This window comes from Accipiter gentilis, chromosome 20 (assembly GCF_929443795.1).
Source record: "Accipiter gentilis chromosome 20, bAccGen1.1, whole genome shotgun sequence".
Classification (NCBI taxonomy): Eukaryota; Metazoa; Chordata; class Aves; order Accipitriformes; family Accipitridae; genus Astur; species Astur gentilis.
This window is the reverse complement of record NC_064899.1, coordinates 13,092,843-13,120,461: the sequence shown is the minus strand read 5'-3', so window position 1 is coordinate 13,120,461 and position 27,619 is coordinate 13,092,843. Positions and strand designations below refer to the sequence as shown.

General features: G+C 41.6%; 1 protein-coding gene across 1 annotated transcript; it reads left to right on the top strand.

Annotated features, from left to right (window-relative positions):
• The first annotated feature begins 338 nt into the window (after positions 1–338).
• Positions 339–26,242, top strand: WRNIP1 (WRN helicase interacting protein 1). Its single transcript, XM_049823981.1, has 7 exons — positions 339–1,121; positions 10,711–10,902; positions 11,902–12,146; positions 18,883–19,112; positions 24,171–24,326; positions 25,185–25,264; positions 25,751–26,242. The coding sequence occupies exons 1-7, from the start codon at positions 573–575 to the stop codon at positions 26,024–26,026; spliced, it is 1,728 nt and encodes a 575-aa protein (XP_049679938.1). The 5' UTR covers positions 339–572; the 3' UTR covers positions 26,027–26,242.
• The last annotated feature ends 1,377 nt before the right edge of the window (positions 26,243–27,619 follow it).

Genomic DNA, 27,619 nt, shown 5'->3' with positions numbered 1-27,619 from the left:
CACCCCTTCCCCAGGCTCGGCTGCAGAACCCCACTGAGGCAGCAAGCCGGCTAGAAACCCGCACACCACAAAGCTGACGGGGACAACCCTACGCTGCCCTGGAATCGCGGCCTGGGAGACCGCAGAGATACTGCACATCCCAGATAGGCTTTTCAACATCTTATGTCCAGGTAGGAGAAACGGTAGGACGGCTTACAGGCACAGCTAAGGGCGGACAGCCCTCTGCCTCTGAGCCATTTGCCCCGCAACGCCCTGGGAGCGCGGGAGCAGAAGGTGGGCTCCCTCAGGCCGCCATGTTGGTACCTGCCCACAGGGGCCTTCCCGCCCCTGCCGGAAGCCTCCGCGGCGCCAGGGCTGCTGAGGGCTCGGTGGGGACGCTGTCTCTTTCCTCCCCTGGAAGCCGGCGAGGCTCCCTGTGGGGCGGGAAGACGGCGTCCGCCTCCCCCCGCCGCCGGGGCGGGGAGCGGGGCCGGGCGGACTACAGCTCCCGAAGGGCTGCGGGCACCGAGGTGCCGGCGGCCTCGCTTCCTGCCCCGGGCTCACCTCGCCTCACGGGCCGCCGGCGGGAGCCGATGGAGGGCGCCGAGGAGGAGCCGCTGGTGCAGTGCCCCGTGTGCCAGCGGGAGCTGCCGGCCGCGCACATCAACTCGCACCTGGACCGGTGCTTAGAGGCTGAGGAAGGCGAGGCGGAGCCGGGCTCGTCGCCCTCCTGCAAGCGGCCGCGCCTCGCCGCCGCCCCGCCGGGGAGCCAGGCGGCGGGGGAGCCGGGGGAGCCGGAGGAGGCCCGCCCGGCCGCCGCCCCCCCCGTCTTCTCCCTCTTCCACAAGGGCCGCGGCGGCGGCGGGCAGAGCCCGGGAGCCCCCGGCAGGAGGAGCGGGGCGGGGCGGGAGGAGGCCGCCGCGAAGCCGGAGGACGGAGGCTCGGCGGCGGCGGCGGGCAGCGGGGCGAGCCTGGCGCGGAAGCTGGAGGGGAAGCCGCTGGCCGAGCAGCTGCGGCCGGACACACTGGGGGATTACGTGGGGCAGGAGCGGGTGCTGGGGGCGCAGACCCTGCTGCGGTCCCTGCTGGAGTCCCACGAAATCCCCTCGCTCATCCTCTGGGGGCCACCGGGCTGCGGCAAGGTGAGTGGCGCCGCCGGGCCCTGCCGCCGCTCCCGGGCCCGGCGGGGCGGCGATTAGCGGCCAGCCACAGCTTCACACCGTGCAGCTGGGGGTGGACGTTCGGGCCCTTCCTTCTCGGTTTCACGTGGCTTTCGAGGCTGGTGAACTGAAAGGGTGGGACCTGTTTATTTTCGAACTCCCTCTGTTTCCTCTGCCTTCTTGGGTTCTTCGGTAATGCTTTTATGTTGGCTGATGCCCACTCGTTTTCACTTAAGTTACGAAAACACAAGCTGCCTCCTGAATAAAATAGAAGTGGTTCGCCCTCACCAGCCCTATGCCCTGCAGCTTGCACTTTGGTTACAGAGGCCCCTGTTGGTTTCAGATAATTCAGATTTTGTAAATTCCAAACCACGTGTGTTTTAGGTAATGGCTGAGAAGCTTAAAAACAGCAACAAAACAGAATCTGTAAAAATACCTAGGATACCAGCAGATTACTACAGCACAGTTTGCAAGTGTGGGGTTTGCTTTAGCCCACAAATTCTAGCCTCTGACAGAAGGCAGCTCTGGTGCGGAAGGGACCTAGCATTGTGGCAGGCACTCACCCAAACAAACACTCTGAAACCGATGGGTCTTAACAGGATCTGACTGCTGCATGTTCTTTGTTCTGCCTTTTTTAAGATACCAGCGGCAGACCGTGGTGAATCCCAAAAAGCACTGTAATTACAGCACAGCAGTGAAAGGATCCACAGCTGTAGTGAGGGAAGGACTAAATGAATGCCTCAGGTGTGGTCAGGAGAGAGCACTCAGAGATCTTGCCTTCATTTTGTCCTTTTTCTCTCTGTTTCAGATTGGGGGGAGGGGAGCAGGGGGGAAGCTTAGCAAGCAAAATACATGGTTATCTCTGTCAGTCTAAAGTGTGCACAGTGCTGTTTTGCATATTATATAGAGATGGATGCCTTGCCATATGTAGGAAATCTGGGATAGGGAAAATAATGACTAATTAATTAATGCTTGCAGAGCAGTTAAGGACAAAGCAGCAGCATGCTCTTAGCATATCTACTTGAAGATAAAAAGAGACTTCATGTGAATGGTATTTGAGTAATAATGCCAGTTAATCACAGTTAATAAGGAGCAGGTATGAGAATAATTGATAGATGAATACTGTAATCAATGATGTACCAGGTTGTTTAGGCTAGATAACATACACCTGAAAAGAACCAGCTGGTGAACTTAAATAATTGCCACTTTCTTTAAAATAACAAGGTAATATCAGAAAGAGAGAGAGTTCTCAGAGGAGATGAGGTAAAGAAGGGTTATTTCTAAAAACTCATTAAACGTGAGGTGGACTAACTAAAGCAAGATGTCTAGAGAGAGAAGTGGAATTGAATTCTTTAATAAATGGTAATCTACCTTATTGAACGAGTAACATGTTTAGGGGCCTGCTTCTATATTTATTCATACTCTTCTGCCTTTGATTTCTTGTTATCTGTGTCAATGGTGTCTGCTTGCTGTTTCTTGAAGCCTGTTTTCTTTGGAAAAAAATGCTGTTACAAATACAGTGGTAAGAGAGCAAAGGCTACATACAGTCTCTGAAAATTAGAACTTAGTTCAGTGGCCTTTGGGTTGTGATCTGATGAACCCACCTTTTTTTGGTTATGGAAATGCTTTTTCATTACTTTGTGACAGCTTACGCTTGTGTTTCAGGTCTTCTTTAGGAACCTTCTGTGGTACTAAGACCATCTTTGAATAAGGGGTGATCTGTTTCATGCCTGTAGTAACACAGTTTTCACTCTCCTTTCTCATGACCCGTCTTCCTCACCCCTTTGCCTTATGTGGAGTTGTATTTAGTAAGCTTGCTGCTCACAGAGTCTAAATTCTGCTGCTCATCAGTCATCTGGCTTGCATCAAGACTGTGCCTTTTGCCCCATCAAGGAACAGTTCCATAATTTACCTGTTACGTTTTATTTCTTCAGGTACTTAAGCTGTTGGGTAGCTCATCTCGTTTCTAGGTTATTCCTTCTCAGCAAACAGTTTTGAGGCTATATGCTTTCAGCTACCTCTTGATGGGCCATCCATTACTGGCTGAACGAGAAATTCCTACTGCAAAAAGTTGAACTCTTCCCTTCACCCATGCTTATCAATATTTCCAGGATGGTGCTACAGTATAGTTTCATCTCAGGCCTTCTTCCCCATAAGTCTGTCTCAGGTAAATGGCTGAAAATTCTACCCTTTAATTGGATATTTTTTATTAAATTCCTGTCTTTACAGATTTAACATGCAAGGCAAAATAGTCTCCCTAAAGATGGAAAAAGAAGTCTATGTTTGCCTGCCTGCCTCATTCACTTATTATTTGGCTTGTACGTATATAACATGTCTAAGAAAACATTTCATGAGGAAGTAACCTGAAACAGGTGGAGGATGGACAGATGAAAAGGAAGCTTATTTCTCTTTTTATGTGAAGAATCATATAACTTAGTGCTTGAGACTTGAAAGACCTTGTGAAGGAGAAATAAGTATTCTCACTGCCTCAGGACCTGGTTGGACTGATAATCAAAAATGTCTGTTAAATACAGTCTTTTTCAGTGGGAAAAATATTAAGAAATAATTATGTGTTATGTAGCTTCAAATGTAACAAGCCCATATGCTAAGCTCTGCCCATCAAAGAAAATAGCCTTAGATTAGAGGGTGGGTGCTAGTATAGGAGTATAATTAGATATGTTGGTCTAAATTCAGAAGTGCTGTGTAAGATCATCATAGACTCCTTAAAACTCTTCATGTTCCTGCTACCTGTGGAATCTGGTTATTGCAGCTCATCTATGTTTTCTTCCGTTTCTACAGCCAAATGCCACTCTAACTGATACTTCTTTTGAAAAGGGTAGAGCAGGACTAGGTAAAAACAAACAAAAAAAACACAACTGGAGGTAGAATTAATCCTTGGGGCCAAATTTCAAATTAGTTTATGTATTATTTATCGATCTGGACATTTATGAGAAGTAGTAGTACAACAGACTTTTTCTAAGCAAGAAGAGAATAATCTTGGCTATTAAACTGCTATAAATGCAGTATTTCATATTGTAGGTCAAGAGTACTTTTGGAGAACTTTTATCATGAAAGTAATAAAGCTAGGTACATGAGTAAAAATACATGTGCTTTGTACTGCTCTGCCCAAGTTGACTTCAGCCTCAGCTGCACTTGAATATTCAAGGAAGCACAATCAAAATTGAAAAGGCAAAATCAGGGTACTTCTATTGTGAGTTTATGTTCTTCTGAGTTTCCATCTGTATTGAGTCTTCTTATTTTAAGGGAGCATGATCTTTGTACTATTGTCATCCTAATTTCTTGGGAAGCCAAGGTACTTTAGGTGAAAAGGCTTTGACTCTGTTTTTGCTTTTACTTTTGTCACTATTAAGTGTTGAACACGCATATTTTCTGCTTTTAAGAAACTGACCAGACGCAGGTCAAAGGAAGAAACGCTGCCTCAAAGAGATGCCATGGTTATTAACTTAGGAACAGTTAGCTTGTTCATCCTGACTATGCAAATTTTTAAAAGTCTGTATGAATCCTAGTGTAATCGGAGTAGCCATACTGTGATTTATGACACCTTAATGCAGGGATTTAGATTTTTGCTTGTCTGCCATGGAGCACCAATTTTAGTAAAGAGTTAGCGGGGGGACACAGCGTAACTTGAGCACTGAATAATTTTGCTGCCACAGATACGGTTTAAGCCTTATAAACCTGAACATTCTGTATTTAAATACGGTAAACATTCCCTCTTACGTTTGTTGTTTAACAAGGAAAAATGCAGGCAGCAATTGTCTGGAACCTGCTCCCTACAAAAGATAAGACAAAGAACACTCACACATGATTTTCTGGGGTCCATATCTGCAATGTAGTACTAAGGTAAAATATGCTGTGTTGATATGAATGCGTAAAATTAAAAACCCCAGTAAGTGGTCTTTGAAGTTTCTATCAAATCTCCATTGAGTTTGTATTTATTTCTAGGACTCCCTCGTATTTCTTTTCTTTGTTCTTATTCAAGACTTTGCTGTATGAGACATTGAAACGCAGACAGCAAGTCCCTGCATATTTATCATCCCTTCCCTCCAGCATTTTCCATTTACTAATTCAAGTGATTACCTAAATGGCTGTTTGATTACTTGAGTATAGTTCGTTTTCTCTTATTCATACTGCCTGGGGCCTGATTTGAACCGTTTGAAGTAATGAGTTCTTCTGATTGATTACCATTAGATTTTTAACTGAAAATGCATGATTTCACAGTAGTGTAGAGTGAAGGTCCAGAACAACTCTGAAAAATTGGTTTGTCTTTGCAGTTGCCTGGGAGAAGTCTTCAAATACAGCGTGCTTGGTTTTGCTTATCCCAGTCTAAATCAGGAATAACTTAGGGTAGCTCTCTAGGAAGAGGAAACTGGAAGAGAAAATACAATTGTATTTGTAAAGCAGTTGGAATATAGGGAGACAAATCTGGATGCAGCAAATGGAGGCACACCATTTCAGTAAATATTATGCAATGACCTTGCATCTGTTTATGTTTGGTTGGACTTGGATTCTGGAAGTGCTGTAAACCACATGCTGTGGCTGTTGTTTAGTGACACCTTACTCCTCCAGTAGTCTCACAGTAGGCTATTTGGGGTATGAGGAACCAAACAAGATGGGTAAGAATAGCATCTGCCCTTATATAAATGCCAACTGCTGCCACTTTTGATTGTGTTTATAGACAGTGTCCCTGGGCCACGTTCATCTGCTATCCTGCCAGTTTCCTTTAGACACAGCCTGGCTCGTCTCCTGTGACACAGTGTGGTAGCTTGGGGTCAGCTCAGCAGTGTTGGCTAGGACAGACCCCAGCTTCTTAAGCTACATCCCAGGCAACTGCTCCCCTGGCTGGGATCCAAGGATGCTGGCACTGTTGGTGTCTCACTCAAGGCAGTGAAACAGAGCGTGGCCTTGCCCTGCTGCCCTCAAAGGGAGCATTGAGGGTAAGGAGAGGCTGTTGATGGCAACACCATGTAAGTAAAGGTACGAAAATCCTGGCCAGAATAAAGGAAGAGGCAAAAATACAGGGAAAGTTATAGTCAGAGGGCAGCAGAAAAACACAGGATGCCAGTTCAGAACTCTGATAATATAGTTTAGACCCTGCAAGTCTATAGGTGTAGCTAGCATGTTGGGCTTGTGTTTTGCACTAGGCTGTCAGTTTTTTGTCATCCCTGCCACAAACGTAATTCACACCATGATTTGCTCTGGAACAAAGCAGCAAAGTCACTTGATGGGGAAGCCTAGATGCCAACTAGATTATCCCTGCTCAGGAATAATCCATGCTGCGCTGCAGTCTGTACACCAGTGCAGATCTGTGCCAGACCTGCTTTGGTCACTTAAATGTGGTCTAGCAGACCATATAACCTTCCAGACTTGTTGCAAGAAGTACGTATGTTGGAAGGGCCCATTCAGGTGCAAGGAGAGCTCTTGCACCGCTGCGTTCCTATAAAGTGTAGCATGAATGTCAACTCCTCATGAAAAGGCTGTGAGAGATGAAAAGGGTTGTGAGGCTGGAACAGGATGACTCTGAGCTGTCAGAGAGCTCCTGCAAGGTGTGCAGAACATGACTGCTGAACACAGTATAGATGTAACCTGAGAGACCGTGTGTTTTCTGTGACTGACAACTACAATGGCTGTTTTGCTAAATTTATGCAATTTAAGAATGAGTAAGGAAAGTCTCCATGAACAGGCAACCATAGGCAGATCCCTAAACAAGGTCTACCTGATCTTCCACAAGAGTGAGGTAAGAATGACCTTAGGTTTCACAGTCAACTTCTTGACTGAGTCTTCTTGACTATGACCTAACCATATATGCTAATCTCTTCCCAAATTTTTCAGTTCCACTTTCTGAAGAGAGCTAGGCAATACCACTCTATTCCTGGAAGGGCCTTTAGTGAGCTAATGCAGTGGGTATAGTTTAATGGCCTGGTAAAGACGTGCAAAAATGAAAAGACCGCGTTACTTCTAAGCGAGTAATGTTAATCATTGAACACCAGCATCAATAGGACAGGTTTAATTTGTACTTGCTTTTTACTGTTTTTTTCCAGCCATGGGTATGAGGTTGCGTTGACTAGTGGCAGCACAGAGAACAGGGAAATAGGTTATACTCAGAGTTGCCCAGTCAAGGAAACTTGCGTATACACAGAAAATCCTTGTCTTCTAGTGCAAACATCTAACTAACCAAAACGGCAAATGTGATTGACTTATCTGCTCTGACAGTGAGAGGTATGTGGAGGCAAGCACACTCTGTGGGTTACTTTTATTTCATCCATAACTCGTATCAAAGCCTGGAAGAACTGGTAGCATAGTTGCCAGGAGTGGGCTTCTTTGGCTGATTTTTTTGGTTGGTTGGTGGGGTTTTTTTAAGTCTCGGATGATTGCAGCCTCTGGGAAAGGATATTCTCATTTGGATTGACATGAAGAAATTTGCAGGATGGTGGAGCAGAGTTTCGGTAGTTAAGTGTTTGTTCTGTGTGTAATGGATCTGGAAATAACTGACCACAGGCTTAAGTTGAAAGTGTTATTCATTGGTGAGTAATGGTTCGTGAGTTTCTTGGTAGATATGTTTCCATGTTTCAGAACAGCTCCTTATGATAGCACTTTTTTAGCCTGTCTAAACAGATAAGTCGGTAAGGTCTTGCAACTTTCAGCATAACACTTGAGATGGTAAGTGTGAATTTGGACAGTTTGGTGGGATAATGGAAGAGAACTGAGAATGATTCCTGGAAGGGGCAAGGATATCGCGCTGTGAGCTTTGTAAGATGTCATTTTTAGTGAAGTTATCAAAAGGTTAGTTTGTAGGATCAATCCTATTCTCATTGATATAAATACCAGCTAGTTTACAGGAAACAATACTTCTGCTCTTCCCCATAAGAAAAAAAACATGATCTAAAGAAGAAACACCTGTATAATAAAAGGAGCAGAATATTAACTTGTTCAGATTTCCACTTCCTCCTTGTTATGCTGGTTCCGATATGGATGTATTTGTTCATATGAAATTGCAATGTCAGTGTCACTATTTTAAAAGACTTTTTTTCTAATGTAACAATCAAACCTACTTCAAAATTTATTTCACATGATGAAGGATATTCAGTGTGTTTTCTTCTGCCTTATTCCATATTGGATTTTTAATTCTCTTCTTATCCCTCAAATACATTGCCCCTGAATTTAGTGAGAGAAGCTAGGGGTTTAGCATACTAGTTGCAGTGCTAGTGCCTTCAAACTTGAGCTACCCTGCAAAAGTTAAGTCTCCATTGGGTTATATGTTCCCTGGGTTGTAACCTGGTAGTAACAAAGAGGGAGAAAACAGTGCAGCATATTACTGACTTTTGCTTGAGATGGTAGGAGAAAAAAGTGTAGTAAAAATAAATAAATAAATAAATTTGAGCTCATGGGAAATAACAGGCTTTCAGAGGAATAGAGGAAGTTTGTCCTGTATGTGATGGGCAGTTTGACTTGCTAAATGATTGTGCAGAACAGAAGGAAGAGGCCACGAACATGCCTGTCCATGTCAAGTACGGCTTCTGAAAGGCAATGTATGTTATTCTTATTACAGCCTTTGTTGACTCAGAAGTAGGCAGAGCGGAAGAGGTACATGCTGGTTGAGAGCTGTGCAGCATTTTTCAAATAGATTCTTGGTCTAATGGTAACTTTCAAACAAATCTCTCTGTAAATTTTTTTCCTAAATTAGTGGTAGAAATATGAACTCCTGTGCATGTGTTTAAAAACAATTCCTCACTGTTCTGTTTTTTTTAAACAACAAAACTATCTGTGACCTGGTGATTGAGGGCCAGGGTGCAGTATGAGCTACCAGTTCAAGTAGAGCTACAAGAATAATGTCCACTTGATTCCCTCCTGCCAATTTTAGAGAAGGAAGAGGTACATTCTTCCTTTTTCATCCACACATTTGATGTATTGGGGGCTTCCGTGCATTCAGTGATTTTTTTATTTATTTATTTATTTTATTTTTTTTTAAGGCATGAGTACATCCTCTGAAGGTACATTATGAATCAAGGCCCTTTTGTAAGGAAACACCAACTTTGGTTTTATTTTGTTAGCTTAGTTTCAAAGATAGTTTCGCTTTTGGTTTTCCAGATCTTTCTGATTTCTGTAGTCTTTGCTGCAAGCACTTTCCAGCATGTCTTTCCAGTCTTGTCTTCTGCAGTAATACAAAGAGGGGAGGGGCTGCTGCTTTGAGCTCCAGGGCGTGAGAGAGGATCTGACATGGGATGATGGGAGTCTTGTATCAGGGTGTGAAATGACACCTCTTCTGAAGACAATCAGGAAGCCCTTACTAAAGCTAAAGCAAGAATAAATGGTGATACATCCTCCCGCTTACCCTCCCCTTTCCTATCTTGGGCTGGTTGCCATTTCAGGGATGAGGAGATCCATTAAAGAGACAGAGCAGTGCTGCAACCGCACTGGTAGCTATGTGGTAGGTGGTTGCTTCTGCAGGCTCCCTGCAAGAGGATCAGGTTGGCAGCACCTGCTGCCTTAACCTCAGTACTTGGAATATCTTCTGAAGCAGTTTTGTTGGCACCTGTCCCACTCCTCATCTGCTGAGGCTCTTCGGTTTCCTTGGGCTCCTTCTTTAATAGAAGAGTGAGCTCAATGGGAGAATCACCTGTTTTTCTCGAGCTGTATTTTCAAATAGACATACATTCAGCTTGGGACATGCAGATACACCTGCCTTTACTAAGGGTTGTGAAGGAAAGTCTGAAAATTATGCCTGGGATGTGTTCAGGTGTAGTAAATCTGCCTGGGAGGTAGTACTGGAGGTTGCTTGTGTGCTTTGGCAGGCTCAGTGAAATTCCCTATAAATAAATTCGGATTTGAAGGAGTTGTCTATAAGGAAAGAAGAGCAACATAGTTGCTTGCTAAAACCAGCCAACAGTTTGTTCAGTCAGCTGCCTTTTACTTCTCTGGGCCAGCATTTGATTACTGTTGACTATTTAGATTTAGAGAGTTATATTTTGTTAAGTATATGTAAAATTTTTCAGTACTAACATTCTCATGCTTTTGTAGAGAACTGCTGTCTGATCCAATTTCATTTTTATGTGCACTGGAAATAGAACAGGCTTTAATTAACAACATTGTAGCTTTTTATTTCTTAAATGTGGTTGCACTGTAAACTATTCTGCAGGTATCTTGGGGTAGTCCAGCTCTTTATCCATTAACATATTCTACAAAATAACTGCACAGCAAGTTGCAGTCAGCCCATCTTCGGTGACAAGGAATGTATTTGGTGAAAAGTTCTTTTTCCATGGTAAAGGAGGCAGCTGTCATTGCTAGCCTTTTCAGTATTGATGCTGAATAGGTCTGGTATGTAAAAGTGCAGGCATTAGAAATGCAGTGGTGGAATTGGCAGGTACCTCCTGCAGGAAGTTTTTAAGTCTTCTGTGTGCTGGAAAAGCATGAACTAAAATACCTTACTCTATAAACTGTCAACACTGTCCCTATGTCCAGAATATATAGCTCTGTTCTTTACATATTTTCTTCAAATTAGTACTTTCTGGGTCCAAAATGATTTTTACAAAGCTTTCTCCTATTGCTGTTTCAGACTACACTGGCACACATCATAGCCAACAGCAGCAAAAAGAATGGCACGAGGTTTGTGACACTGTCTGCCACAAGTGCCAAGACAAATGATGTTCGAGATGTCATCAGCCAAGCCCAGAGTGAAAAAAGACTCTTCAAGAGAAAAACCATTCTCTTTATTGACGAGATCCATCGTTTCAATAAATCTCAGCAGGTGTTGTACTATATTGCTTTTTGAAAAAAGCCTTTGCCAGCACTTCTGTAAAATTTCCCGCTTTGCCTTAAGGTGATAGCTTACTTTCAGCTTTTGATTTTAGTGTTAATGTTTTTAGTAGGTGAATTAGGGAGAAACATAAAAATTAAATTCCATAACTAACTTCCAGTCAATGTTTAATTATTGTGATTCAAAGATTTAAATAAAAGGCTGAGCTATATTTATAGTTGACTAACATGCTGGGCTTTGTGATGTTTTTCTGGTATTTTATTTCTGCAAAGTCATGTTAGTAATGTTTGCTGCACACACCTTCATTTCAGCCTCCATCCTGGGGGGTAGCATTCTGCATTACCTTTAAAAAGGTCTGGAATGTGAATGTGCCTAGGGTGGGGTGCGTTTAGTGTTATCCCCTCTTCTCTGCGAGAAAAGAGAAAAATAAGGCATGGCATGTACTTTGTGATAACACATTGCTGCAACCATCACTTGGGTAGTTTTTTCTTTTTCCTTTGCTAGGTATAAGTTTTCTTTAGTCATGCCATGGAAAGCTTGAGTTCTGTACTACAAGTTACAGTTTTTGTATGGAACCATACTGCAATCTTCCTATAGTTTTCTGAGCCATCCTATAGGATTATGTAGGGAATTGTAGCCCTAACGGTTGATTCGAAGGTTTATTATATTTGATAAGGCATTTTCATGATATAAACCAAAGTCACATAAATAAACTACAAATTTGCAGATTTTTGACACTTTCATTTCAGCTGGTAGGGTCATTCTCAGTGCAAGCATGAGTTAAGGTGAACAGCCCATAACGTTCTGTGTGCATGAAATTAAATCATTTAGAGAGCTGAGCAAATGAGCTGCCTTGTCAGTGAGGTTATTTGTCATATCAACAGGGAACCCAAAGACTCACAAGACACAAAAAATGTAGCCTACTTACATGGGATGTTTCGGGTTGTCGTTGATTGAGATCAGCTTTTTCTGCTTCCCTCCCATCCTCAGGACACTTTCCTTCCTCACGTCGAGTGTGGGACAGTGACCCTGATCGGAGCAACCACAGAAAACCCTTCCTTCCAAGTCAACGCTGCTCTTCTGAGCCGATGCCGGGTGATCGTCCTAGAGAAGCTCTCAGTTGAAGCAATGGAGGCGATTCTGATGCGGGCCGTCAGGTTCTTAGGGGTCCAGGTTTTGGGCCAGAGCGACCAGCACAGCAGCTCTGCGACTGGCAGCAGCAGCGAGAGCTCAGAGTGAGTACTTTATGGGCTGCAGGGTATTAACGCACGCAGCCTGAGGAATTGACTGCCTGCCAGGGAGAGAATGAAGCAGTTGGGGGGTGGGAATAGAAACCCTAGCCACTTCTGATAGTAAAGAAAAGAAGTTACAGCATATGGCAGGGGTGGGGGGTGACAGGAGAGAGAGAATTCAAAGCACTGTCTCTCCATCCAAAACATAATCTCACCATCTGGATTAGGAGAGAGTTTTATACTTGGATCTGTAGTTCCTGATTCACCCTCCCAGGATATTTAAATCTGTTCTGCTGCTGAGGATTTTCTGTGAAAGCCTGTAACTGGGTCTTTGTCATGTTTTAACGTGTGTTACTTCTTGCTACTGGTTGTAAAAGCATCATGTTACCATTAAGTGGTGGATGGGGCATCCCCTCTTAAATTAATTTGGAAGTGCCTGACAAAAGTTTGTTTTCTGAGAAATTTTTTTACATAAGATCAGGGGGGATACTACTGTTCTTCAGTTGCAGGATAAGTGCTGTGATATGTTTTATGGTATGCTGTGGCAAGAGGGGGCTGTTGCTGTGAGGTGTTAACAGATTGTTTTAAGAGAGACTTTGTTTTCTCTGGGCCTTGTTATCCAAGCCAGATAGTCACATTAAACATTTGGGAGAATTTTGGAAAAAACAAGGTCCAGATTTGTCCATAAGGGATGTTATCTGACTTCTGAAATGGCTAGCTGGCAAATAAGAATAATGCTTGGTACTGTGCTACTTTCTACAACTTTCTGCAACTTACTACACTTCCTTCATGTTGAAGCTTGTCTGTACTCCTAGTAATTTACAGTGTATTGATGTGGTGGTAATTGGGCAGGCACTCCGTATGAAATAAATGAGAGGGAATCCACTTTTCCTTTATCTTTGTCACCAAATGTAAGCACTAAGAATCGCTAACCTGAACACTGAGGTCAGGGCAGGGAAGGAAAGCTATTCCCTTTTTACTTTTAGGGTACCCTGCCTCATGGTTTACTCACTTGTAGCTTTTACATATTGTAGTAATGTGAATTTTAGAAAAGGGCAGTACTGCATGTCAGCCTTAACGTAATGGCACAGCTGTGGTTGTGGCTACACCCTGACTGGGGTTCAGAGACTTTCCTTTCTGTTCAGGATTAAAGTACAAGGCATAGTTTCAGCTGCAGTTGTTTGGGTTTGGGTTTCTCTAGACTCTCCATATCTGTAACCTTCCGTTAGCTGATGATTTAAACAGCACGGTGTGGTGCTTCATCAAACTGAAAGAAGTCTGGCAGGCAGACTGAGAGACTAGTACAGTTTCAGAAATCTATCCATGGAGAGAGAGGGCCCCACTCCAATGGCTAACGTGGGAGCCAAGCATTTAAAAATAAAAATGGGATTCAGAATTTAGGAGTGTTTGCTGCAGTTGTGTGTTAAATCTTTCTTGTCTTTCCTGCTGCTATCTGATTCTGGTCTGTAGTTGATACATCTTGTTGCTGATGAGTTTGGGTTTTTATAAGTCATCCTGTTCCTTCCTGTGGTTCCAGTTTTGGTCTCTTTGTTAATTCCTTTTTCTTGCTTCACTGTCCATACCGTTTCTGCTCCTTCATCTCCTTTCCACCTACTGCTCTGCAGGAGCAGCTGTGTCTCATCTTTTACCTCTTCACCTTCCTGCCTCTGTGAAGCAGGGCTGTCATTAGATGCAGGCAGGTAACAGTCTTCATGCTGTCCTGAGGAATAAATGAATGTCACCAATTATAGTTGAATTGTTTGTTCATTGTGCTTACCTTTGTTCCAGAGTTGGAAAATGAGCTGTAAGGCAGTATGTCCCCAAATGTGGGGCATGCACACTTTGAAAATGCTGCAGAGATCTAGCCAGAAGGCACAAGAGGTGTATACATTGAATTTTGGATTTCATTTCCCATGTGAGTCTTCCATCCCAAACCACAGAAGTGTAGTATGAAGTCCTGCATGTGCTGCTTGGCCTCAGTTTGTCAGATGGTCTTGGTATCACATCACTTGTCTTACATAATGGCTGGCCTAAATGAGAATGATGAGATCCTTGTGGTCTCTCCTATTACCTTGAGGAATAAGGTGAGAGTGAATCTTCCTTAGTCTCTACAGGCATCTTCTGTGCTCGACAAGAATGCAGCCATTGCTGAGTGATTCAATAGGTTTTATTGTCTCTGCACTCCATACACATGCAGCAGTTATCAAAGGCAAAGTGTGCTCTACCCAAATCTGTTTCCTTAAATTTTCTTGGTGGCTTTTTCTTATCTTACTTCCACCACTGCTGCAGGTTTCTGATAAGGTTAGGTCAACTGGCTTCTCTTTCATCCCACTGTGGCCTTTTATTGCTGTAAAGCCAAAATAGAACTAGCAGGAGGTGTTACCTACTTTGGTATCTTTTTCTTTGTTGTATCATCAGGCTCATAAAGCTTTTTTGACAGTTTTTATATTAGTTACTGGGTTTTTTAGGATAAGATGTGCTTTGTGTTACATTTTCATCAACTTTACTGCCATCAAATTGTTCCTGTTAAAGCCTGCAGTAAATTAAGCTAAAAGATGGGGGAATATGAAAGGAAGAAACATACTCATGAAGAAAAAAAGTAAGGAGAAGTCAATGCTAAAGTTGCTTTATATTGCTGAAACTTTGCTTGTGCTTTCTGCAGTTTATGCTGTCTCAGTAATAGCACAAACTGTTCCAGGCGTACACTGATACACTACACTCGTACTGTGTAAGTGATGGAGGAAATCAAATTCTTCTTTTCTTGGCTTTTTATCATTCAAATGCTGCTTTCAGAGTGGTATCTCTAAAGTCAGACAGTAAACTGGATGGTGGATTAATGTATTTGAAGTTAGATAGCACAGAAGGTGCACAGCTGAGGGAAATGAAAGGATCCCCAGTTTCCTGTTGGCAAACCCAGACATCAAGCAGTTCAGATTGTTAGGGGCTGTATTACAAGTACTGACAGGTTTTGAATTCACTGGTACGTCAATGACTATGTTGAAGATGGGCTTCCTTTGGGTCTTCAGTGTTCAATACCTTTTCAAAAATTATTCCCTTTTTGGAACATCCATCCAATTTCCTTGCAGGAAATAGAGTTGCTGGGAGGTGAGGCGACATTCAAAGACAATGCTGTAAGACGGTGAGCAATATATACCATACTGCAGTATTTCAGGTGAAGAACTGTATTTGCCTGTAAAAGTGTTGCAATCTGTCAAGGAGTGAATGTAGTGAGAATAATTGCACTGAGAAAGTAAGAAAGTATTGATTTATATGTGAAAGAAGCAATGGGTACTTTGTGTTATGTTCTGCTCAATTATATTTAAATCTTTCATCATACAGGTTCTCCTTGCTTGGACTTCCTTATATTTACTCTCTAATATCGCTTAGACCCTCTTGTCATCAAACCCTCTTGGATCAAACACTGCGGTGTTGGACAGGTTTCATGGGTAGTTCATCATACGTTTCAGGTTGGTTCTTGGCACAAACTGTCTTGACTGTGTGGAGATAAGGAGGAATTGGAAGAAGGGTTTATTATCCTGTAGTGGTAGTTTTCCATTCCTTAAGCTAGTATATCACCTTCAGCTCAGTGAGTGATGGGGTCCTGGGGCTTGTTTATGTTTTTGTCTCCAAGTACCATCAGTTACAAGGTACCAACATTGAGCATTGGCATCCAGTGGGTGTTCAGTGTTAATTTTGGAGAGTGAAAAAAATACGAGATTGCCCATCTGCAAGAAGATCAGGAGCTTGGGAAGAGATCAGAAAGCATGGGAGTTGCTCTGCCTTGCAGTTCTAGGGTGTGCAGAAGTTGTGTTAAGTGGAAGGGTATAGGGCACTGTGCTTCTGAAGACAGGATGGGCTTAAAAATGTCAAATACAGCGAGTGTCTTTTGGAAGTCAAGGTATTGGAATAATGGTCATCCTGATTTTGAAGTTAGGCTCCTTCCCAGTGAAGTTAAATCATAAAAAAAAAAAAAAAACCAAAAAAAACCCAAAACAACAAAAAAACGCAAAAACAAACAAAAACATTTTATGTTCAGAATAACAGAATTCAGTTGTTACTTTGAAATACTGAGTGTGAGTGGAGCTAAGATTATGGAATAGGGAAGCATTATGTTATTTCCAATCAGTGATTCTCATCAATATGCTGTGCAAACAGCTTGTATGTGGAAATTTTCTCCATTTATTCTTGTTCTTTATCATGTTCTATATGTCGTGCTATTGTTGTAGACATGAACTGGATCAGCCTAATACATGATACATTATTTGGAGCAGAATTTCCATTACCAATATGTTGTAACTTGTCCACTTCCATGGTAAAATCCAAGACCTTTGCTTGTAACTAGATTTTCCATACTTCCTTGTGCATATTTGTTTCAATTCCTGTAATACTAATTACTTGTGTTGAGTTAACAGGGCACTTGGAGTCCTATAGTGAAACAGGAAGAGAGGAGGAGACGGGAATACAACTAAGCTTTCTTGCCCAGCTTCTAATTAGCAAATAAATGGCAAACATGCTCTGAGACCTCAACTTTGTTTGGGACAGGCTGTCCTTAACTTCTTGCAAGTGTAGTACCTGCTTTTTAGTGCTCTCAATGCTTCCCCTCCGCTTGCAGTCGCTGAGTGCTGTTGTGAGTATCAGTGTGAGGAGGCCTCAAGCTCGTGGTGGTGTTCTCTGCAAACAGCAGGTAAAGAGCTTAGTCCTTGCAGGTGAAATCTTCTCTTCAGTCTGCCCTGCTGGTGTATCCAAAGTGTTTGCTCAGTGTGCAGCATATTTGTTTTTGTTCCTTGTTGATGGAGGTATTAGCAGCAGGATGTCTGTGTGTAGTGCCTGCTGGGTTTTTAAAAATAGCTTTTGCTTTCTTTAGTGGCTTCTTTCATTGCATATAGAAAAATCTGTATGTAGTGCTGAGGGGTGAACATTGCTCCCTGATTTTAAAGGAATTTGATGCATGAGATACTTGACTGAATCCCTGGGCTATTCTATTCTTCTGCTTCCCCGTTCAAACACAAAGATGGTGTTTGAAACACCTTGGAGAAAGTGTGGTTATTTTGGAGTGTGATTGTGTGCACGTGTTAATTTTTTTTTCCTAGCTTTATCAAATACATGAGAAATAAGGAGATGGGAATAAAAATGTGACGAAATGCATATGTGTATATAGCTAGATTTATTTTTCCCACAGGATGTGATTCCTGCTGCCTACTCTGCAGCATGGGCTGTGGCCCTAGAAGACATTTGTCAGCCTTCACTTGAAGTGGTGTGGATTAAGATTGCAGCTCTACAAGTTTTTTCCCTCTTACCTGTGGGCATGAGAGGGCTCAAATACTGGCTGTTGAAGTTTTTCCAGCACGTACTATCTTTTGTGTGACAAGTGCAAAGTTGCTTTGCAGGGAGATAGAGGAAGCATATAATGAAGATTAGTGGATACATGTGTATGGGAACCCTGGCGTTGCCTTTTTGTGCACCACTGCTAATGACAGCAATAAATCTTTCTGGTGAATGAAGTGCAGGGCTGTTGTGAATCCTTAATTATTTGGCACACAGGGCTTCATAAGAAATTGCCTCTCGTGCCAAGCTTTGTACATTAATCCCCGCTGATACATGTCACTCTTGATTTTCAGTCCAGTTACTAGAAATGGCTAAGTTAGGGCCATTACTCAACGTCATGCTTTAACTCCGCTAGCTGCTGTTTCCAAATCAAATCAATTGTACCCGCTGCCTGCCAAACACCTTAGCCGTTACCTTGTCTACATAACTAAAGTTTGAGGGTCAAATCCTCAACAGTATGCATGTGAAATGTGCAGAGACATGTTGGTTTGCATGTGCCCCAACAGTAGGAACCACAGCCCAGCAGATGAAAAGTTGGAGAAAGAGCTTGAGGACTTTACTTTCCCAGATTTTTCGTAGACACGCTATGAGATCTCGGGAGATCCTTCACCCGCTGCTGCATTTCTCAACTCTTCCCATGTTGTTCATTTAGATTGTGTGTTCACTGGAATTTGGCCTTTTTCCTGTGTTCATATAGTCCTGGCACACACTTAAGAGTAGTAGATAGCAAAAACAGTGACTTGCTTGCACTGAGATGCCTTTTGGTTCTAGTAAGGTATTTTTTGTACCCCAGTGACTAAGTTGTAATACCTGTTAACATTTAAAAAAAAGAATGTGGGATGCATATATGCTTTACAATGTAAACAGTCCTTCCAATTGTTGCTTTTTAAAGAACACCTGATAGCAGCTGTAGTTGTTGGTAGTTAGTTCAAAGCCTTATGCTAATTACTTTATACATCACTATATTCTCTCACATGCATTTGTATAGCTTCCAACCTTTTTAGTGTCCTTCCAACAAGGAGTTTGAAGTGCTAGCTATGAAATGCTGATGGAGTAAAACCTTGTAAAGTTCAACTAGCTGTGCCAGCACTGTGCTCTGGCAAAACCCTTAACCCTAGTTTCTATTGAACTTAATGAGATGAGAGAAAATAAGGGGTTTAAATAGATGAGAGCTGCTGCCCTACCTTTTTCATGTGCAATTGTGTTTAACATGCATTGGGACAGGAGGAAGAGTAGTAGAGTCCCACAGTGTTCTCCCAGGCTCTGCAATGCTTAATCATAACAGAATGAGTTAAGAACAAAACTTAAACCCAGCTGCCTCACGACAACTTTTGTAAAGAAATGCCATCTCTAGCAGAATATGCAAGGAGAGGAGCGTGCTGGGGGCTAACAGCGTATGGTTATTCTGTTGCAGATTCCCGGTGTTCATAGAGGAGAAAGCTCTAAATACCCTAGCCTACCTTTGTGACGGTGATGCAAGGACTGGACTGAATGGACTCCAGTTAGCAGTTCAGGCCAGATTAGCAGCGGGGAAGACTACTCCTTTGAATATTACTAAAGGTGGTTCTGCAGATGGCATTGTGATAACAGAAGAGCATGTAAAGGAAGGGCTACAGCGATCTCACATCCTATATGACCGAGCAGGTGAGTACCTGATACAGTTTCTGAGATGCAGCATTCTCAAGAGCTGATAGCCACTATAATTTATGTTTCTTCTCTCCTTTTCATACTAGCTGCTCTTGTGAAACAGTGGTTGTACCGAAATTTGGCCTAAAAATTACTTTTCCTTTACAGTGTAGCAGGCTCACCTGGAAACTCCTTCTAAACAGGGTTTCCTCTTACTGCTTAGGAAGCACAGGTTAGCTAAAAGACATATTTGCTGTCCTGCAAACAGTTGCATGGTGAAATTACTTGGGTTTTTAATGTTATTAGAATATTGTCTTCTAAGAGGGTTGCAATGTGAAGAGGGAGAATTCATTTGATGAGGAGATTTGTTCTTGGAGGGTTGGAAATCTTCCGTTGCATTTCTACTCCTTTGAAAGTCTTGGAAGTGCTCACGTTCACAACAATATGTTATGTGAAAACTCGAGCAGTTTGCTTTATTTTTAGAGTTGCTTATTAAGGTAATGAATTTTGTAGCTTGCTTAGGGCAGGTCACCTAAATCTAATTGCATTTAAAGCTTCCTAATGTGATAACCACTCTTGCTAAATTTGTGACTTGGCAATGTTAATCATCACAGTAGTTGCCCACTATACCATTTTATGTGAGAGGGTTAAAAATCAGAGCATGAATATTAGGATCTGGTGAATCCCCTTGAACACATATGCTAGTTCTTCAGCAATACTTGAATCACTGTGCAGTATAGTATCAAATGATTATGCCAAGCAGTATTTAGGGAATGGATTGATTTTCGTTTTGCCACTGTTATCTGATACGCTCAATTACCTGTCACTACTCAAAACCTGTGATGAGAGATTTTTTTCGAGGTTGGTTGTAACATATATACCTGATTGCAGCCTTCTTGCTACAAAGAGGAAATGGTGGCTCATTGTCAGGAAAAAGTGGGCTGGGCAGATATTGATATGATGGCAGCTGAGAAGTAGAGGGTAGGTAGGGGGAGGGAGAAGACAAATTTTATAGTATCTATGGCAGGAAGAAATCATGATTAGGAGGAAGTGGAAAATCTGACCAGTTTACTGGTGTGAGTCTCTTATGCCATTTAGGTCCCTTGTGTGTTTGCTGTTGCCTTGTGGCCACTGTCATGCAGAACTCTTGGCTGTGTCCATTGCTCCTACCCCTCCTATGCCTACTTGCTCTGTTAAAGATGGCACAGAGTGCCTCTTCCTGAGGCTTGCGTCAAGTCTAGGTAGCATGTGTCAGCCCCTTCTCCATGACAGAAATCCTTCTGAGTTCTGTGTAGGGCATTTTATTTGAGAAGAGATTTTCAGAGAGGGGTGAGAGCGGTGAAGATTCTGTTTTTCTTGATTGTATGAATGCCAAAGAGCCTGCCACAGATATTGTCACAGTAGCAGGTTGCCTGAGTACATGCCTTAAAAAAATTTCTGTATTCTGTGGAGTAGTCTGTGTCTTGGTTGACCAGTTTTGTCCATGGTAGAGATAGCTGTTTGTCCTTTTATGTACACAGGGCTTCTGGATAGAGGCTACTATATAAATAAAGATATTTTGTAGCATGTTTTAGCTAATACTTTTTGAATCACAGTTGTGGTGGTGGAATCTACAGTGCTCTAATATGAAGTTCTTCAGCCTTATAAAGTGGAAGGACATGATGCTGTCTAGTCATGCTAGCAGCAGCGTACATTTGAGTGTAGTGTGTTCATATAGAAAGCGCCAAATACTTGATTAATGTTCAGAGTTGTGTAAATATCGAATTTTGGATTTACGTAATTATTTAGTTTTGGTCACCTTCTGCAAAATTTGCCAAATATATATCTAGTTGGGCATTCCTTTGTGTACTTTCACAAGTAGTCTAGGAAGGAAATTATTCATAATCCAGTTGTTGGGCTATTGTTCTGATCTGTGTGCAGACATGTAAAGACAAAATCTTTTTGCAGATATTCCATGCATTTTAGCTGGAAGGACAAAGAAACAGCTCTAGTCAAATTTCACTGCCAACAGCCACCTGCAGCCCTTGCAGTGTGAGGGGAAACAAACTATTTAGTCATATTTTAGCTTTTAATTGCAGTTTTTTAAATTCTGGTTTTTGGAGAAAATGATGCAGCAACCAAATTAAAGTTTAACTGCAGATGGACAGCTAATAGATTTTTAACATAGAGTTGTATTGTCTCTTCTTCCTCTTAATATATGGTGTCTCTCTAACACTGATTTAATAGCAAATACCAAAGATAAATTTCAGAATAATTGCAGGATTTTGTCTCACTATCTATGTGGCAACATACATTCAGTTGTGGTAAAGACTGGGAATGTGTTAAGCTGAAGTTAATTTGTTCTGTAATCTAGAACATGGTTGTTCCTTCCTCTTCTGTGGAGGAGGAAAGAGAAGGTATCTCACGCCATAATGTGTTCTGCCAGCTTTATTGTTTTCTGCTGGACCAGAATGAGAAGTCTTTTTATCCATGCTGTTGCTCTAGTCTTTCTTCAAAGGCTTTCTTCTGCCCTTTATCAGTGAGCAGTTGATGTTTACCTTTGGCTATAATAATGTGCGATGGGGACTATGTTTTTACTTTTGCCTGCTACCTTATAAATAGGGTTGCTTAAGAAGTCCAGATACTAATTATGGTCAGTGAATGAGGCCTTTTCCCTGTCTTCTACCAATAAGACTTTAGATAAATCAACATCTTAAATTAGCTGGAAAACTCTTCATGAGCGCATAAAGCAATTTAAGGGCATAAATCAACAAGATTTATGTATCTGTATACATTAGACACTAGAAAATCCTGTCCTCCACAAAGTCTCTTGTGTAGTATCTTGTTTCTCTTCAGAAGGGTATTTGCCTTTGTGGGAACTGCACAAAGCAAATGTATTTTGATGCCAAAAGCTCTTTAGAGTTTTGATTTCAAGAGGCATCCAGGATACAGAACAGCAGTGATAGATAAGTTGGCATGTGTCTGTCAACTGAATTGGTTAGGCCAAAATCTATATGTTGGCTAACCAGCCTGAGAGAGCTGATAAATAAAGGTTTATAAAAAATTTTCTCTGACTTTTTTTTTAAACTGCTTCTGATATCTCACATAGAATATATATGAACTGTATCTTTTTAAAAAGAAACACAAAATCTCTTTGTCCAATGTGTGAAACTGCATTTAAAATACAACTGCACAGTTTTTCTGAAGAAGTCCAAGTCTGGTGTATTGTCATTATGTTGATGACACAGTCACCAACATTAACTTTGTGAGGAAGGAGGTAAAGGGAGAGAACTGTCCCTTTTCTCAGTCTGCATACTCTGAAGTCCCCTGCAGGTATTTATCTGTAGTCCCAACCTATGTGCTGGATTCCTCTGCCTTTTTAGCTGGTATCCCCAATTATGACACTTTACAGTAGCTCAAACAGTGTATAAAAGCATTTCAGCAAGAAAATCTGGGCAATTGCAACCTCTGGAGATATTTAAAGGCTGTCTTCCTTACTTGTAAGAGACCAAGAGACGCCTCTTCCAAGAGGATGATGCGAGTTCAGCTGTTTGGGTTTATTGCTACTAACTCAAGTGTTATGACAGAGCACGGACATGCTGTTTGTGTTGGCACGAGTGATGACTGCATACCACAGGGCTCTTTGTGTGGAGCGCTAGCAAAAATAGCCGTCTGCCGGCCTGCGTATGCTGGCAGCGCGTGTGTTGAATTCCCCACAGAACTGCACTCCAGCATGAGCAGCAAGGCAGAAGATGGACTCGGTTTCTAGCATGGGAGGTGGAGGTCTTGCTGGGTTTGAAAGGAGCAATTGCAGTGGTATGGGGGCTTTGGTTTTCACACTCATACGTGTGGCCTTTTATTTTGCAGGGCCTACAAGTGACAGTGATGTGTTCTGATATGGCCCTCGGGTTGTAAATCCTTTTAGCCATAGGAAGAAGAGAAATATTAACAGATGGCTGTGTATGCAGCCAGTTGCCTTTGTAATACACAGCTAGCTGTGAGCCAAGGAATGCTAGGCACTTAAAAAAATAAAAAAAAAAGCAGATCGTGTGGAAAGTCTAACAATATTGCAGCAAAATACCTTACAAGTTTGATTAAAAGAAATGCATATGAATCAAAACCAGCTGCAGAGAGAAGAATTGCAAGCAGGAAGGGTGTCATTCAGTGTTTGTAATGTTGACCATCTTTTTTTAACTGTAGCTCTAAAAGATCTGTGTTCTTGGAGTCCATATCTAATCTTACATTAAACTTTAATGTTTAAAAAAATTTTCGTGGAATTCATTCAGTCTTCACACTGCTTATTTAGTAGTCGGGCATTTTAGGGTTTTTTTGTGGGTTTTTTTGTTTGCTTGTTTCAGCTGCTTACAGTTTTCAGGACCCTTCCAGCAGTGCAAGTGTCCACAACTGAACTCAGCATTTCTTAGGGGTTTGCCAAGGTTGTGTGCTGCAATCCTGTTTCCTCCAGATGTGTAATGTGCCATCATTGTATATCCACAGCAACATTTCCTTTTTTTCCTTTTATAATACAGCAAACTCATGTTTGAAATACTGGACGCTTCGTTTTCGTTTTAGTTGATGTGAAATTTCTTTTTCTAAAATATCACTAGTGTATAGTACTGTATTTCTCAGATTGTTCCATTGTCTTCTCAGAGCTGTGTTTGTGTCCAAAAGCAATGGTCAGTGATTTGTATGCCCTCATGCTTTACTCTTTGTCAGTTAGGAGATATTTATATAGTCTTCTTCCTAACTGCTTAAAATATCTGTATTTTTTTTCTTTTGAAGGAAAGGTCATTAGGGTACCAAAACCAAATTGTTTGCCTTGCAATGTTTAAAAAAAACCAAAAAACAAACACCCTCCTTTTCATCTGCATTTGCTTAGTTACGCTTATGTAGTTAGTGGAATGATCCATGTGGCAAAGCATGAAGGTGTTGAAAACATTAAAGAACACAATAATCACGTATACATAAAAAGAACTTGAAAAAGCAGGTTATGTTTACCTGCTGTGATCTAGTAAAATATAATCTGTTCCCTTAAATGCATTTCACTTAATTTTCTCCTGACAGCTTTGTGTATCTCTTCTCCCCCATCCTAAATAGGAGAAGAACATTACAATTGCATCTCTGCCCTGCATAAGTCTATGAGAGGCTCAGATGAAAACGCTTCCCTTTACTGGCTTGCTCGAATGCTTGAAGGTGGTGAGGATCCACTCTACGTGGCGAGAAGGCTGGTGAGGTTTGCAAGTGAAGATATAGGTCAGTATTTGCAGTATTTCATGTTGGAATATTATGTTGAATGAAGATCTGCCAGGCTTCTGGTTTCCAAAAACTGACGTTTGAGTAAAAACCAACCCCAAAACTGCTATATGCAAAATAGGTACAAAATACTGAAATGTTCCACATCCAACAAAAACTTTGTATATGCAGATAGAGACCTACATGTGGTGTCATTGTGATGATTACCTATTGCAGGAAAAACAAAGTTTTTTGAGGTCAGGTTTTGGCAGTGTATTAATATGGATTCTTTTAAAGTCTGGTGATTGTAGGTCACCAGTAAACTTGTATGACCAAAATTACATATTTCGGGGATGTCTGGAAGGTGAATGCCTACCCTGACTTGCGAATTTCAGACTTGATAGCTGGCTCCCTAGTTGTAAGACATCTTGATCGATGTACCCAAATTAAGAGATGCAGCAACACTTTTAGCACGTACATGATGAGTGAAGAGTTATAAGACCTGGGAAAGCTATGTCTCTATAGCAATATTTCCTCATTTCTTTCTCACTTCCAAAAAGTAAGCAAATCATACACTGGCCAAGCTACTGCTCAGGCTGCCACCGTGTGGCAACAAATTCAGACTGTAAATCATACCTGTGATTTAGACCTTTCTTTTTGGGGGCAGAACAGGAGGAGGAAGGCTGTTGATGGATGGAGTACATCTTATGTACAGTGAAGTATTGTACCAGAAGTTCCAAAATCTGAGGAAGCAACTTTGAAATGTGCATGGATAACCTTCCTTCTCACAGGAGGGTTAAAAAAAGAAAGAAAGAAAAAAAGAGACTGTAATTAAAGTAAACTGACTTTAACCAGCTTTTATCTGATCCCTTTTTGTAGGGCTGGCAGATCCTCTGGCTTTAACACAAGCAGTTGCTGCTTATCAAGGCTGTCACTTTATTGGAATGCCAGAATGTGAGGTAAAGGCTTCATTAATTCACTGATTTGAAGGTACTGCAAATTGTAAAACCTAGTTGTAATTACAAAAAGAAACTGAAATTGCAAGGACAAGACAAATGTAGTTACTTGTTCATTCAGCATGCCCCTTCTCTGACAAGTAAGAGACCATTGTAGCTCTTAAATAGATGCTGTAGTTTGAAATAAATGCCCTGCATATTTGTTGTTAAAATGTGGTATGTGAACTAACGTAATTTTGCTCTGTCCATTTTTTTTCTCTGTTATAAATAAAGTAATATATTCTGATGTTCTAAGTTAGCTATTCTTTCCTAGTAGTGAAAATCATGAAGAATTGTGTTGCTGTAAAATAATAATATTCATATTGCAGCAGCAGGCAGAGGTCAGTTTAAAAACGTAATCCCTTTCATACTACATAAATGACCTGAATAACAGACCGTTTCCCAAAGAGCTTAAAACTCATTTAACATTCTCCCTTTTCTTCTTTCCAGGTCATTCTAGCACAATGTGTAGTTTATTTTGCCAGAGCACCAAAGTCTATAGAGGTATACAGGGCATATAACAATGTCAAAGAATGTCTGAGAATGCACACAGGACCTCTGCCCCCTGTTCCACTGCACCTGAGAAATGCCCCAACAAGGCTCATGAAGAACTTGGGCTATGGTAAAGGCTATAAATACAACCCCATGTACAAGGAACCTGTAGATCAGGACTATCTACCAGAAGAGTTGAAAGGAACAGACTTCTTCAAGGAACGAAAAACGTGATGGCCTTGCTCTGAATGGGTTTTGATTTTATGACTCGTGTATTTGTACTGGGATGGAAATTGCCCTTATAGTTTCAGCCATCTGTTACTGTGGTTGAAAGTATTAAGCCACTGAGCCTTTCAGATACTTTCTTATCCTTCTGGTTTTAGTACTGTTATTCTGAAGGTGTTTTGTAAAGAATTGCAGTTTAGGCAGTGTAGAAATTAAAAAAAATAAGCTTTATCAGTATAGTGGTGTCGCCCTCTGGTTCAAATGAAGTGGAGAAACAATGAAAGACTTGTATTTCTGCCTCTTGCTGTGAGACAAGGAATATTACTGTGCTGCTTTTTAAAATCAATATCTATTTCAGATTTTGAGAATGTTTATTTTCTGGAAAAATAGTAAATTGTACCCCCCTGCTAAGATACGGTAAACAAAATATAATTACAGTGTAATTCTTGCATTTATGGTGTTCCAGAGGCTAATTTTGTACAACAACATTTATTAAACCAATAAAGTTGTTAAAAATAGCATCTCTGCATTTGTTTAAATATTCTTAGGACAGCGGTGTGGTTTTGAAAGTTTGAGGTTCCTTTAACTTTATCATCCCTACTTTCCAGACCAAGTTTAAATAATTTTGGAAGTAGAATAGTCATGAAAATAGCTGAATTATGTTAGGTTTGGAACTTGTATCACTTAAAATTTTTATTGTTTGATAATCTTTTGGGAAGTGCTTTTGGAAAGGAGATTACTGGTAGTGACACATGCTCATGCATTTCCAGTTGTGCTTCAGGAATTCCATTAGCTTTGACTTGGAAGGCTGAGATACACAAATTGACTTACTGCTGTTATAATAGAAAGCTTGGCTTCCTCTTCCTACTGAAAACATATCCACATCCAAGACTGCTGTTGACTGAACATTTCAGTAAGCAAAACATGGTCATGGCAGTGTCCCTGATGTTGACAACATTCCTTCACTTAAGTGCTGATTGTTTTTCTTCTCCTCAATCCTCCTTAAGTGTGCAGTGGTCCAGTGTGCTGAAAAGTCAGCAACTGCTAAAACCATGTATGACTTGTATGACTGTGCTAACTAGCAGTTGGGTAGCAGAAGAGGACTGTGTTTGGCTAGAATTACAGCAGATAATTAGCGAAGAAGATTTTCATTACTGAAATGCTGAGCAGCCACTGGGGCAACTGTCCACACTTGTCAAAGCGCTGTGGAGTAAACTGGCCACCAGTGATGGATGTCTGTCTTGGCTGAAAAGTACCAGTGACACAGTAGCACAGTGCAGTTCCAGCTGGATTTATTTGGTAACTACTCAGGATTTGCTTGCTACATGCCCCATATACCTTTGTTACTGTGTCTGTACTGGTTACCTGATGGAGTGTGAGGATGCTGTCCTGATCCTGCTTAGTTTATGAAATGTGATGAGGTCAAAACTTAAAATGCTTTATGTATAGCTTCTGATCTTCTTTTGCTGTTCAACTATGAGTGCCATGTCCCTGACTAGAAGAAGGAGGTGGCTCTGCTGACTTCCCTGAGAGGTGTCGGAAGGTTACTAACTCTCCTCCAAAAGGACTATGTACCACAGATTTTTATTTTTTTTAATACTA